Source organism: Acinonyx jubatus, chromosome D2 (assembly GCF_027475565.1).
Source record: "Acinonyx jubatus isolate Ajub_Pintada_27869175 chromosome D2, VMU_Ajub_asm_v1.0, whole genome shotgun sequence".
Classification (NCBI taxonomy): domain Eukaryota; kingdom Metazoa; phylum Chordata; class Mammalia; order Carnivora; family Felidae; genus Acinonyx; species Acinonyx jubatus.
The window spans coordinates 61,606,517-61,621,007 of NC_069393.1; the positions used below are offsets into that span (position 1 = coordinate 61,606,517).

Below are 14,491 nucleotides of genomic sequence, written 5' to 3' on the forward strand. Positions count from 1 at the left end.
TCATGCCTCTTTTAGATCCAGGCTTTTGGGAAGAAAAACAAATCTGAAGTTGGAAAGAGTTAGGGACAAATTGGATGCAGTGAAAAGGCCAGGAAAATAGGTGATCAAGTGGATTTAATAGCAGGCTGTGGTGCGACACCAAAATCATTAAGGAGCGAGAAAACACAGGTAAAGGGAGGGATATGAGTCGGAACAAAAAAGTCAGCTCACAGAGGAATACCAGCATTTGTGTGCAAAGAGTACTGCTTAATATGAGATATTGCTGAATCATAATATATAAAAATGAATAGAATCTGATTGCAAAGGAAAATGGTCAATAGAATAGGAGTGTGGAGACAAAAGAATGGATTTGGGTAGATACTATGTAAATTGTTTATAAGATTGTCTTATGTGACTGTTGGCTTAGAAAATACTCTTCAGTGTAAAAGAGGATAAAGTGAATTGTGAGAATGAATTGTAAATAAAAGCATTAGATTCAAGGTACAGTGTCGTTCATGCATGGCATACCCAAATGAGCCATTGTTCTGTGAGGTGATGGTAACTTGTTTTTCTTTTAAAGTCATGCACTTAATTTAACAAAGACAGCACATGCAGTAAAAAGAACGTTGAGATGAGAGTCAGGACCCTAGGTTTGAATTCCAGCTCCACAGCTGACTAGGTGTGGGACCTCAGGCAGGACAGTGAGGTTCTCTGAGCTTGCCATGTGTAAGAAGAATTGTCCAGATGATTCCTACTTCCAATCTCAGCTACAAAAGCTTATTATTCTCTGATTCTGTGTTGTTAAGCAGCCCAGGGGAAGTTTCTTTAAGGGGGAGAGTGTCAAGATTGCAGAGGGGATTCCTGTCATCCGAGAGTCTCTAGTCAATTTGAAGAGATTACCTGAAGTTTCAATGCATAAGTAAATGGGTGAATAGATCACTGTTTGTTTGAATTAAATAAAAACAATTTGAGAACTTATAAGAGAAACATGTTAGTAGAATCTGGTTGGACACCGAGGGTTAAATATGGGAAAAGAGATGCTGTTTATAAGGTATTCGTACCTTATCCCCAACATCGTCTAGTAATGAGTTGTATGAATTTGCTTTTAAAGTAGTTCTTTAGTTTTACTATTGTAATTTTGCCTCTTTTGGCCGAGCATGGCCATAGATGGCATCATTGAAGGAAGACATGGAAAAAAGGGTAAACTTATGACAAATTTGGGAAGGAAAGTGGGGGGCTTTTTGGGTGGAAGACACAGAACTTTACAAGACTTGGAAAGGAATATGTATGTATTCACTCAGTGAATATTTATGTGAGCATGTCTTCTCCTGTACTTGACATGGTGTTAAACACTTGGGATTATTAAGGTAGCAATCCCCACTGCCTAGAAATGAAGACAGATATCAAACATATAATTACGCGAATGTGTAATTTCATATTTTGATGAATGTTATGAAATACGAGAGACTAGAGAACCATAAGGGTAGGAAGTAACCAAAGAGGGCTTCTCTTAGGAAGTGTTACTTCTGCTGATACCTGACATGTGAGCAGCAGTTCAGCACATGAATGCAAAGAGGGAGAGGTGCAGAGTGGATGGAGGGCATTTTAGGTAGAGGGGACAGCATGTGCAAAAGCCCTCGGACTGGAGAGCCCAGGATATGTTTGAGAAGCCAAAAAACTGATGTGGCTGGAAAATAAGGTGGTGCAGGGAGCAGAGAGGAGAATCCTGGAGAAAAAGACGTGGGAAACGAGCACGGGTCACCCTTTGACAGAGTATAGACATCAGTACCATTATTTCTGTGTGCCCATCTGGAGGAAAGCATGCTATACTGAGAGGTGGGCACTGGGAGAATGGGGACGAGTATCGTCTGTGCTTTGTGTTCTCAAATGGGCCTTTAAGGCACCAGCACCTCCATTAGGGAGTAGGATACTGACTTGGGAAATAGAAGGCTTTGGTTATGCCAATATACACATGACCTCTGAAATTGGAGCCAACTAGGAGGATAAGTCTGAGGAGTCATACAAAAGCCATGGCGAAAATGAGACTTGCTGTGTTAGCTTATAGGGTCACATGGAATTTCTTTCTTGCAAGTATGGCGTCACCAGACTGCGTGTTTTCCTCTCCCTTGTTCATTATAATTAAGGAGACTTAATGGAAACCCTGCCCATAGAGTGTCTTCTCATTTCAAGTCCAGGATTCTACTTGTCATAGGCACCAAAAAATGACCATAGCCCCTCTCTGGTCAGCTTGAGACAGGTAAGTGAGTCACCCCAATCAATAGCACCTGGGCCCTCATTATGCACCAGACATTCTTTGTGTAACTTCTTCCTCTTCTTCAAACTTAGCTCAAAAATGAACCACTTGAGAGGGGAACAGTGATGAAAGAGAGTAAGTATGGTAGATAGTGTCTTTCTGGAGGGTCCAATTCACTTGAAGATAACGTGAAAAAATTTATCTTGCATTCTAAGCACAGAGATATGGTAGCATACACTACAAAATATCCATGGAAGGTTAAGGTAAGAGTGAGAGATTTGAAGATATTTGTCCTTCTTTGAGAATACTTAAGGCCACACCCCAGATTCCTGGTGGATGATTTATTCCCTTTGGCTGTGGGAGATGTTTTGATGAACAACTTTGAGAGGCATGGAGTCTTAATTTGTGTTTGATGCTGTTTATAGGATAGCCTGTGCCTTTCTAACCAACTTCCTCTAGAAATGAGCTTTATGAGCTCATTTTTAGAGGCAGTTCTTCATATTCAGTGTGTTAATCTTTCCTCTTTTAAGTTTCAAGGGACGGTATTTCCAAATTCGATGAATACGAGTGTGTATCTGCCTCCACTTCTTACAAATTTTACTCTTGCCGTCTTGCTATTGCTCTCAGGGTCTTCCTTTTACCCATATGCCCACCCTCTCATGCACTTGTTTCTTCCTCTTCCTCCTAAACACTTTAGATGACCTTGTTTGACTCCTTTTCCTTTTCTGTTCTTTCTCTTTTTTGATGTGGCACTTAGACCAATGTGCACTCATCCGGGGCCAAGCAAATGATACTTTTGGAGGAGGATGAGATGATGTTTCTGTTTTATTTCCAGTGTCTTCCCTAATGACTGTAATTTTTCACCTTTGTTAGCTGCAGTGTTTGGGGGGAACTTATCCTTCAGGCCAGCTCCTACTCATTCATTATGACTCAGCTCATGGCACACTGCCCAACCCCGCAGCACTGACCGCTACTTCCGTGAGTTCTTCCAGCCCTCCTCTACCTCTGTGGGCATGCGCCTCATTGTGTTGTGTTGCACTTACCTGTTGACATGTCTGTCTTCCCACCTAAGTTTTTAGTTTCTAGAGATCAGGGAACTTGTATTATTAATCTTTGCATCATCACACCTGGCATTGAGCCTAGCACATGCTAGGTTCTTAACGAATACTAAATAAGTTGAATAAAGTGATGTGAGTTAATTGAGTACAGAGAGTATTTACAATGATTTTGAAATTCTTTTATTCACTTGGGGAAATCCGATGTCAAAGAATAAAGGCACATGGTATAAGGGGATGTATCTTATGATCCAGCTGCTTAGAAATGGAATGGGAGAGACTTCAAGGGAGGGTTGCCAGATAAAATACAGGACATGTGGATAAAATACAGCTAAATTTGAGTTTCAGATAAATAACAGTGTTTCAAAAAACATAATCATATTCCTACTGTTACATCTGACATACACACACGCACACATTTATTTTTCATCTGAAATCAAATTAGCTGGGCATTCTGTATTGTATTTGTTAAATTTGCTAATCTTACTTCAAGGTCAAATAGTCCCATTCTCTTCTTCAGGCATTTTATGTCTTTGCTAAGATTCAGGTCACAAATTGGTGGCCCTCAGGCAACCTCTGGCCGGCAGGATCAATACACCTTATTTGCCCCACAGTACATTTAAAATTAAAAAAATAATAATGTTTATTTATTTTTGAGAGAGAGAGGGAGTCACAGAGTGTGAGCAGGAGAGGAGCAGAGAGAGACACGGAGACACAGAATCCGAAGAAGGCTCCAGGCTCTGAGCTGTCAGCACAGAGCCTGATGCGGGGCTCGAACCCATAAGCTGTGAGATCATGACCTGATCTGAAGTTGGACGCCCAATCGACTGAGCCACCCAGGCACCCTTAGTACATTTTAAATTTTTAAAATTTTTGCTAACACTGAAAAATATGGAGATTTCTCATAAAAATCTGAAATTTCAGTTCCCTTGAAAAACTATAAAGCCTGACCACACTAGATCAGCTGTCTTTGTCCAGATAAGGAACAGCTAAGCCCAGTTTTAGATGGAGCATGAGCTTTGTGTATTCCCTGCTTCTCCCCAGTATTATGGGGAAATGTAGTCTGCCAAAGTTTATCACACCTTGCACCTGTTTTCCTTAGGGTTGAGAGGAAAGTGAAACCTTTTTTGAGCCCATGTCTCCATCAAAAGCAGGAAAACAAAAGATAACCAAAAGTGGCAAATGTTTCAATAAAAATGGGGAAAATCATCTTGAGTAAGTAAAGGAAGTTTCTTAGTGTGTTAAGTGCTAGCAAAATGATCATGTGTCTAAAGAACACAAACAGTGGTACTGTTTCTCTTATACCTCCCTCACATATTCACACTTACAGACTTGAGGCCATTTGAGTTCCTGATCTCCACAAGAAAGTAAGATCCCTGAGGGCAGAAACTTTTGTCTGGTTCATTGATGTATCCTAAACCCGTAGAGCAGTGCTTGGTTGTTAATAGACATTTGATCAATATTTATTAAACAAAGGAATGAGTGATGTAAGCCATCTGAGAGAGAGAAAACCTTTATGGTTAGAAATCTTCAAGAAGAAAAGAAAATGTTGCCTTCTACAAAAGAATGACATGACTGGGTGAATGCCTGTTTTTAAAATAAATATATCTATGCTATAGATGCCTGATATCTGTCAAGGGCATAGGAAAAGGGCTGCCGAGGACAGAAGCCCTTGTCTAACTACCCAGAGCTTAGAGGGACATTGGATGGGTATTGTCTCCACCCGTTATCAAGGGAAGGATTTTTTGGAGAATATTTGAGGAAGGAACCAGAGGCATATGTTGGAAAGGACTCTCTGCTACTGTGTGACCTGGTTTCTCTCCTGCCTACCGTAAATACTGCCACAGCCCAGGGGATTCTTCCTGTAGTCCTAAAGAGCCCAGACAGTTCCTACCACTCTCTGTGTGGCTACCAAGGAAACAAGTGCAGACACCTTATTTTTTTTTATCAGAAACAGCCTCATTTTATTTGAATGACAAAGACCATCATGACTACAATTCAGCAGAATACTACCTAAATTCCATAGGTTTTGAGAAAAAAAATCGGGACAGATGTATATTAAATTTGAATTTGCTACAAGGGAGAGATTTTTTATATATGTGTTCCAAACCATTCTTCCCTCTTCATGGACAGTATTCTGGCTCTAGGGAATCTGGCTGAATCACCAAAAGCTCACATAAAATGCATAGTTTGTTGTTTCTTCTGAATATGTCTGGTTACCGCCATATGGTCATTATTAATTCATATTTAATCTTAGAAAATATTATCCTTAAGGGTGTGGTGAAAATACATAGCAGAGAAAAATATAGGCAAATGAGATTTTGGCTTTTAATCACAGATTCAACAATCTGGTCACACATCAGACTTCTAGCCTAGGAGTGGAAACAAACAAAAAGAAATGTAGCAAGATTTGTCATTATTATTCTTGGAGGTAGGTGTTAGATCCCTGTACAGTCGACCCTTGAACAACATAAGGGTTAGGGGCACTGACCCCCTGTGCGGTTGGAAATCCATGTATAACTTTTGACTCCTTAAAAACTTAACTGCTAATAGCCTATTATAGACCGGGAGCCTTACTTATGACATGAACAGTACTATATACTGTATTATATACTGTATTATTATAATAATCTAGAGAAAAGAAAATATTAAGAAAATAATAAGGAAGAGAAAATACATTGATAGTACTAGACTGCATTTATAAAAAAAAATCTGTGTATAAGTGAAGGTATGCAGTTCAAACCCATGTTGTTCAAGCATCAACTATATTAGCTTTCCATGGGCTGCTGTAACAGACTACCTCAAATCAGGTGACTTAAAACAATAGAAATTCATTGTCCTACAATTATGGAGGCTAGAAGTCCAAAATCAAGGTGTTGGCAGGGCCATGTTCCCTCTGAAATTTAAAAGGAAGTCCTTCTTTGCTTCTTCCTGACTTTTGGTATTTTGCCATTAGTCTTTGACATCCCTTGGTTGTGGATATACCCCTTCAGTCTTTTGTCTTCACGTGGCCTTCTCTCTGTGTTGTGTGTCCTCACATTGTCTTCCCTCTGTGCCTTTCTGTGAGTCCTAATTTATCCTTATGAGGGTATCCCTCATATTGGATCAGGACCCACCCTGACCTCATTTTAACTTGGTTTCATCTGCAAAGACCTTATTTTCAAATAAGCTTACATTCTGATAATACTAGAGGTTAGGACTTCAACATATCTTTTTTGGGGGGGGGGGCGGTGGACACGGTTCAAGCTATAACCTCCTAATGCAATCATATCATTCTTTGGACTTAAGCTTTCCAGGTATAACTTGTTGTTCCTCCTGTGGAATATTACATTGATTAAATTGCCTCCAGTTCTTTAGCCATCAGATGCTTTTCCCTGGCAGGCTGATATAATTAGGGAACTAATAACTGGATCAATAAGGAAAAGAGCATGTTCTTTCATATTTTCCATCTGTTCCAATGATTCATTTAGGGCTTTCTGTGTGTGTGTGTTGTCACTGAATACGTGCTTGTTAAGAGATATGAGACCATGATATATAGGAGAAGAAGGGAAGGGAGAGGATCTGGATTATTCTCTGGTAAAAGTCCAGGAATGTCATCCTTGCAGGGAGGGGGCATCATAAGGCAGGATATGAAGAACAATCTCATATATATAACTTTATATGAATAAGAAATGTTCTTAAAGATATTTGCTGTTTGGAAAATATACTTTATTTTGGTGTTGCATGAAACACGTTAGGCTGAAGTCATGCAGGACTGTTTAAACAGCATGGGAGCTAATACACTGCTTGTCCTAAGAAGGATTCACTGCTATCCATGATAATGTCTATGCAATACCATTTTGTGGAAAATCCCATATTGCTTTGCCTAATTCAAGGTCCCTCATATAAAAGTTGGAATTTTAATTTTTGGCCTTTTAAAAGGTAGTTTTAAAGATAAATGTAGTATATACATTATGGTTAGAAATTATTATTATAAAAATATAAATAGAATAAAACATTGGCTTATATTCCAAAATATATTATATATATAATGTATATAATATTCCAGTAAAACGTTGGAATATTATATTCATTGTAAAGAAATTTGAAAGATATAGAAAAGTTTTATTAAAATTTTTTTTTTACGTTTATTTTTTGAGACATAGAAAGAAAGAGCACAAGTTGGGGAGGGGCAGAGAGAGAAGGAGACACAGAATCCGAAGCAGGCTCTAGGCTCCAAGCTGTCAGCACAGAGCCCGCCATGGGGCTTGAACTCACAAACTCTGAGATCATGACCTGAGCAGAAGTTGGAGCTTAACCAACTGAGCCACCCAGGCGCCCCAGGAAAGTTTTAAAAGTATATGTTAAAATATATACTGGGTGGCTCGGTCCATTGGACATTTGACTCTTGATTTTGGCTTGGGTCATGATTCCAGGATAGTGGGATCAAGCCCTGCATTGGATTCCCTGCTGAGCATGGAATCCTGCTTAGGATTCTCGCTCTGTATCTCTCTTCTCTCGCCTTTCTCTCTCTCTCTCTGTCTCTCTCTCCTCCTGCCCCTCTCCCCCACTCATGCTGTCTCTCTCTCTCTAAAATAAAAAAAAAGTACATATTATCCATAATCCCACAATTCAAAAATAACCACTGCTAATATTTTGGCATATTTCCTTCTGATATGTTTCAAGTTTTTACAATACTTTAAATAAAATTGGTGTGAATGTATGCATGTTTTGTAATATATTTTAAAGTAAATAATATATCATAAGCATTTTCATATCATTAAATACCTTCTAACACTATTCAATGGTTGCCTAAATTCTTTGAGTGTTAGAGCTTTAACTTTTTAATTACTAAAGTAATACATGTTCTTAATAATTTAAAAACCCACATAACCAAAAGAAAAAATACCAATGGCCTACAATCTTACCCTTGCACAGATAGCTAGTGATAATATTATGACATACTTTGCATGACAGTATAATTGTCTGAGTTTCTGTCTTCCACTGTTCATGGCATTTTTAACCTTTATAATTCCAGCACTTAGTTCCGTGCTTAAATCATATTGGTTGCTTGATACAATTTTAGTCAATGAGTGAAGGAAGGAAGAAATGGATGAACACTTATATGAATGGAGAGGCTGCAAAGATCCAGCTCGTGGTAAAATAAAGTTCATTTCAGACTCAGCAACTTACTGTGGATAGAGAGACAAGGTAGCTAACCAAAGACTCCTAATGAATAGGAGCCTGCTCTTTCTGTTCATCTGAATCAGCCTCTAGGCAGAGAATTCAATTTAATTTTTCTCCCATCAGTCAAACAGAAGAGCTGAAAAAGCAAAACCAGAGACAAGGGAGGCAGGAGGTGGAACAGACTTGGATGAGGAGATCAGCAGCTGATCTCTTGTTCTTTCTCTGTTAGAAATAGCATGAGATGAGAGGAGCCATGCTTACCCTGAGAGTGAGCCCCAGCAGGAGCTGTGGTGGATGCATTTAGCCACTACTGGATCCTGCATGATGGAAGGACTGATAATTTCCCCCAGAGGATTGAGACGCCAGCAATGTCAGTGTGACCCTCATGGTTCTTCCCTGGCTTGTCTTTAGAGTTTGCAGCAGAGAAAGACACGATCATGCTGGGTTTTATTTGAAGGAATTTGGGGCTCTGATTCTATGATTGGAATCTGGGCTGACAGTCTGATATCTTTGGGCTATAGAAGGCTCCAACCAAAGTCTCTTCTATATTTAATTAGGAAACATGTGTCTTAAGTCTGAGCATCTGTCCCTCAGACACCTGCCATGGGAAGGAGAGTGATCCATTTCTTAACACTCTGCAGGAAATCTCAGTCCTTGAAATAAAATATAAGAATATATCTTTTCCAATGCAATGGTCTGGTCCTCACCAACTCTCTCCCTCCTCCCAATCCCCTCCCCAATAGAAATATACATACAGATAAATATAAGATCAACCACAAATAGTTGGATGGATAGGAAGAGAGACAGAAAAATGGACAGACAACCTCCACCTCCTTTTAGCCAATGACAGGCGTCACATTTCTCCTTCCTCTTAAAAGCTTCTCCATGGGATGCCTGAGTGGCTCAGTAGGTTAAGTGTCCAACTTTGGCTCAGGTCATGATCTCACAGTTCACGAGTTCAAGCCCCACTTCAGACTCTGTGCTGACAGTATGGAGGCTGCTTTGGATTCTTTCTTTCCCTCTCTCTCTGTCTCTCCCCAGTTCTCTCTCTCTCTCTCTCTCTCTCTCTCTCTCTCCAAATAAATAAATAAGTAATTAAAAAAAAAAAAAGCTTCCCCATAAGCCAGGCTCAAGACCTTGGCCATTTTGACACTTTGTTCTTATTGTTTCCTCCACCCGGTAAAATCTGTATCCATCTTTTGTCCTGTCCATACCACTCATCTCCAGAGGCCTAGGTCAAGCTGTGTAGCTCCAGGAAGGCTAATTGTTCCATTTCTTGCCCATTTCTCAACTTCTAGAGCTTTAGCCTTTGGTGTCATGTATGTGTATTTGGGAGTCATCTATGTATAAGTTGAGAGACGGGCAAGATTAACATGGGTGGAAATGGAAGAGTGAGGCTTCCTGGAGAAATAGAGATAGGTGGTGTGGATGGGACGGGAGGCAGATAGAGATTTTTTATGTGTATTTGAGGTTCAGGAAGGGGTTGTCATTTTGGTTTCTGAAGAATTGGATGTGGCTCTGTGTGTTCTACAGTATAATGGTCTAGAATTAGTTGCTGTCTTCACTAGGCTCGTGAATAGAGAAAGGACAAAGGGTGATGGGGAATAATTTTGCCTGATTTTCCCATATGCAGAGTTGAACACACACAGTAGTTAGTACTTACCGATGGAATGGGAATCCGGTTTGGGTGAGAGTTGGTAGAGTTGGTGAAGTATAGTATAAACTGTGATCAGCTAAATCAGTATTGGCATCCTGGTTTTCATATAGTTGTTATAGCCACTTTAAAGAATCAAGCATCAGTATCTTCATCTATAAAATGGGAATGCTAATATATCTCCTTAACTACCATATAGGATGTTTTGAGTATACAGATACGTATTTACGTGTATATATGTATGTATGCATATGTTATATCCCAACACACACATGCACACATCTATGTTATTTACTGGACAAAAAGAAACATTGTTATGTAGTTTATGGTGCCAATGTCCAATAAATATTGGAATTAAATTGAAATGGTCTAAAACTTCCTCAAGCCCCACAAAGCTTATTTGAGATTACCAGATGTTCATACAAAAAATTATTTCTGTTTGAGTTGCATGACTGCGGACTCAGAAATTTACAGATGGCAGTGTTACCTGGGTGTGGCGTGCCAGGCAGCACATTCCTATAGGTGAACACTACCAGGGATGTGATAATGGGGAGATACTTCACCTGACCCCATTTCTATAAACTTGAGGCCCATCTGCTTCTGCCTTTCTTAGTCTCCCCACCTGTAAAAGTGTGGAGAACATAAACATAATAGAATTCTCATTATAAACTAGGTACCATGATTCCATGGAAGGAGATGTGAGCTAGGCATCAAAAAACTTAAATCCTAGTTACGTTGACCAAAACTTAACTTCTCCAAGACCAAGTTTCATTAACTTCGAAATAGGTTTGTGTGCTCACCTGTTATGTATCAGGCATTGTATAACTGCTGATACATAAGGGTTAATTGGGCATGATCTATGCTCCTCTTATGACTCATACTCTGATGGAGGGAGGGACATGCCAACCATTATTGGCTTGGTGTGAACTGCTTCTTAGAGGCAGACAGTAAAAATAGTGATGGTACTGGCTGGGAGTGGTTGACTCTGCTTATAGATTAGAAAATGCTTGGGACACCTGGGTGGTTCAGTAGGTTAAGCATCTGACTCTTGACATCAGCTCAGATCATGATCTCAAGGTTGTGAGATCGAGTCCTGCATTGGGCTCTGCACTGATGGTATGGAGCCTGCTTGGGATTCTCTCTTTCTCACTCAAAATAAGTAAGTAAATAAATAGGTAAATGAATAAACAAACTTAAAAAAAAAGAAAATATTTGAGAGCAAAGATTCAAGTGAGTTATAACTGCCTTGCCTTACTGTCATTGTCCTTGTAAGTCTCAAAAGTATGTGAAAGTGCAATGTGGTCCATCTATTATTATTATTATTATTATTATCACCATTATCAATTAGATGCAGATATTGTACTTCCAGACATACACTTAAAAATAAACCCCATACTCTTGGCTAGTCTCTTATAGGAATGTTGGCCTTTCCTTTATGTGTTCAAAAAGGGTCACACTCTACATCCATAAAGTAAGTGAATGTGGAATCTGACTTTATTAGCTACACTGAGAGTTCTTCATTTTTCCCAAGTCTTGAGCCTCCTCCAGAATTTTTTCTCCTTTCATCTCTCTATGTTACTATCTATACTGACTTGTCTGTTTAATTACTGATTTATGCAACAGGTATTTATTTAGTGAACACCTCCTATGTATTTAAGGAGTATAAATGCAACTAAATAATACAGACAAATCTGAAAGACATAACCACATATTACCTTATGGCAAGTGCTCAGAGGAAACCAAAGTTGGGTGCAGTGAGTTGAGAAGCAAGAAAGAGGAGTGGGTTGAAGTGGGCAGAAAAGGATCCGGGGAGGAAGCCACATTTGTGGGTGCATGGCTGAGTAATGTTTACTTAGGCATAAGCGTGGCCTTATCTCTGTGAAGACATGGGAGTATAAATAAGGGTGGTATCTTGATTGACACTGAAGAGTCCATTTCATTTGGATTATGTATTGGAGCAGTAGGAATAAAACTTCACTAGCACAATATTTTGCATATAATATTGGCTCAGATACCAGCTGATGAGTATTTTTACGTGTGTTTCATTTCTCTGAGAGAACAGAATCTACCTCTTTTTTATCTTCACATCCACCAGAGTGCCTGATGCATAGGAGATATCCAATAAGTAAATTCTTAGCGAATTTTGCTGAATTGGTTTCAATGTAGCTAAAAACCTCAAGGAATTTACGGGTGTGCCTGGGTGGCTCAGTTAAGCATCTGATGCTTGATTTCTGCTCAGGTCATGATCCTGCGGTTTGTGAGTTTGAGCCCCATGTCAGGGCTCTGCTCTGATGGTGCAGAGCCTACTTGGGATCCTCACTGTCTCTCTCTCTTTCTCTCTCTCTCTCTCTCTCTCTCTCTCTCTCTCTCTCAATCTCTTAAAGATAAATAAATAATCTTTAAAAATTCTTTTAAAAAGACTTCAGGGAATTTGAAGAAAAATAAGATAGAATTTTACAAAAGATTTTGTCCCTGAAGGAGAGAATGATAGATGACATCAACTCAGCTCAAAAACACCAGCCGATCGGATATATGTGGAGCACCTACCTGGTGCTAGAAGGCACCATGATAAGCCCAGCACATCATATTCATATTTTCATCTCGATAAAATGGGTGTCTACTTGGGTGTGTTGGAAGGTCCTTATCCAGGGGCATACCACATATATTTATGTTGAACAGTTCCCTCGATGCTTATGCTTTCCTCACGTCATTGTTTTGCAGCTGTACAGCTCCATGGACTTTGGAAGACGGTGGCAACTCGTGCATGAACGCATCACACCCAACAGGTTTTACTGGTAAGCCCCATCTGCACACTCACTGCCCTCTTGGATAAAGAACCGTCAGACAGCCTAGCTCTCTGGACAATCCTGGCCACCTTCAGCACCTGAAGACAGATTGTTCTAGCCCTTGGCTATTCAGCGTGGTTCACTGACTAGCAGCATCAGTATCACCTGGGAACTTGTTAGAAATGCAGAACCTCAGGCAAGACTTCCTGGGCAACAATCTGCATGTAACATGGTCCCTAGTGATTTAGTGTGTACATTAGAGGTTGAGAAGCCCTGGGCTAGGGTGTTCCATGAGAAGGTCATGACCAGGTGCTCTTAGCTATATACTTATCCCCCCTTTTTTGTGGGGGGGAGTATCTATTTTATGTACCCATTCTAAAAGTGGTATTTCCTAAAATGTACTCTGAAGAACACTAGTTCCACAAAATTTGATAAGCATTTCTATGGTCAAATGATTTTAAATAATAATTATTTAAGTCTGCCTTACTGAAGATGCGGGGTTCGTGTTAGGATATTTAAGACTCTGGGAAAGCCCTGACTGAAGAAGTCTACCAAGCATTCAGTCACTGATTTCCAAACTTATTTCACTACAGAATCGTTTTCTCGTGTCACAAATGATAACTCCTTCAGAAGAACTTCCGTGGAACACATTTTGAGAAGCCTTTTTAAAGAGTACATATGTGTTCCAAATGGAAAATTAGCTCCCCCTCATCAGAAAGTGTTTTTTTTAATTGGTGTTCCTTTATACGTGCATACTATTTTTACCTTGGTTGTAGCAAAGAAAACTTGGTTTGGTATAATTCTATATTTTCTTTTTCCCTGCTGCAATATGAAAATGCTTCTTATTTGTATCTCACTTTCATTTCAGCAGAGATGTGGCCAAAGGAATAGAGAATAGGAAGCATGCATCAAAGTGGTTAATATGTGTAATTCTGTGCTTAATTAAAACAAAAGCAAAGTTAATCTTTGAAAGTAGTCTATATTCCATATTTCTTTCTAACCACCTTAGTTCAATGCCCTTAAAAAATCATGACATGGGGGATGCTTGGGTGGCTCAGTCAGCTGAGCATCTGACTTTTGATTTCGGCTCGGGTCATGATCCCAGGGGTCATGGCATCGAGCCCTGTGTCAGATTAAGATTCTCTCTCTCTCTCTCTCTCTCTCTGTCTGCTCCTCTCCACCAACCTCTAAAGTTAAAAAAATAATAATCAAATGTCCATTTGTGTCTTATACAAGGTGGGGGTGGCATGTGTGTGTGTGTGTGTGTGTGTGTGTGTGTGTGTGTGCACGCACGTGCATGTGTATGTAGTGGGGGATGGTGATGAGTACTTTGTACATATATATATTCACACCAACATCTTTGAAAACAGTGGCTCCCTACAGTTCCCTCTGAACCCACAAAACTATGACCAGAATTAAAAAGGATAATTGTAGGGGCACCTGGGTGGCGCAGTTGGTTAAGCGTCCGACTTCAGCCAGGTCACGATCTCGCGGTCCGGGAGTTCGAGCCCCGCATCAGGCTCTGGGCTGATGGCTCAGAGCCTGGAGCCTGTTTCCGATTCTGTGTCTCCCTCTCTCTCTGCTCCTCCCCCATTTA

General features: G+C 39.9%; 1 protein-coding gene across 2 annotated transcripts in view; it reads left to right on the forward strand.

The window, feature by feature from the left end:
- Window positions 1-14,491, forward strand: part of SORCS3 (sortilin related VPS10 domain containing receptor 3) — a 592,870-nt gene that overhangs the window by 369,305 nt on the left and 209,074 nt on the right. For both annotated transcript variants that reach the window (XM_027063020.2, XM_027063019.2), the window contains exon 5: window positions 12,830-12,903. In XM_027063020.2, coding sequence (XP_026918821.1) covers window positions 12,830-12,903 — 74 coding nt within the window. The remainder of the gene's footprint in view (window positions 1-12,829; window positions 12,904-14,491) is intronic.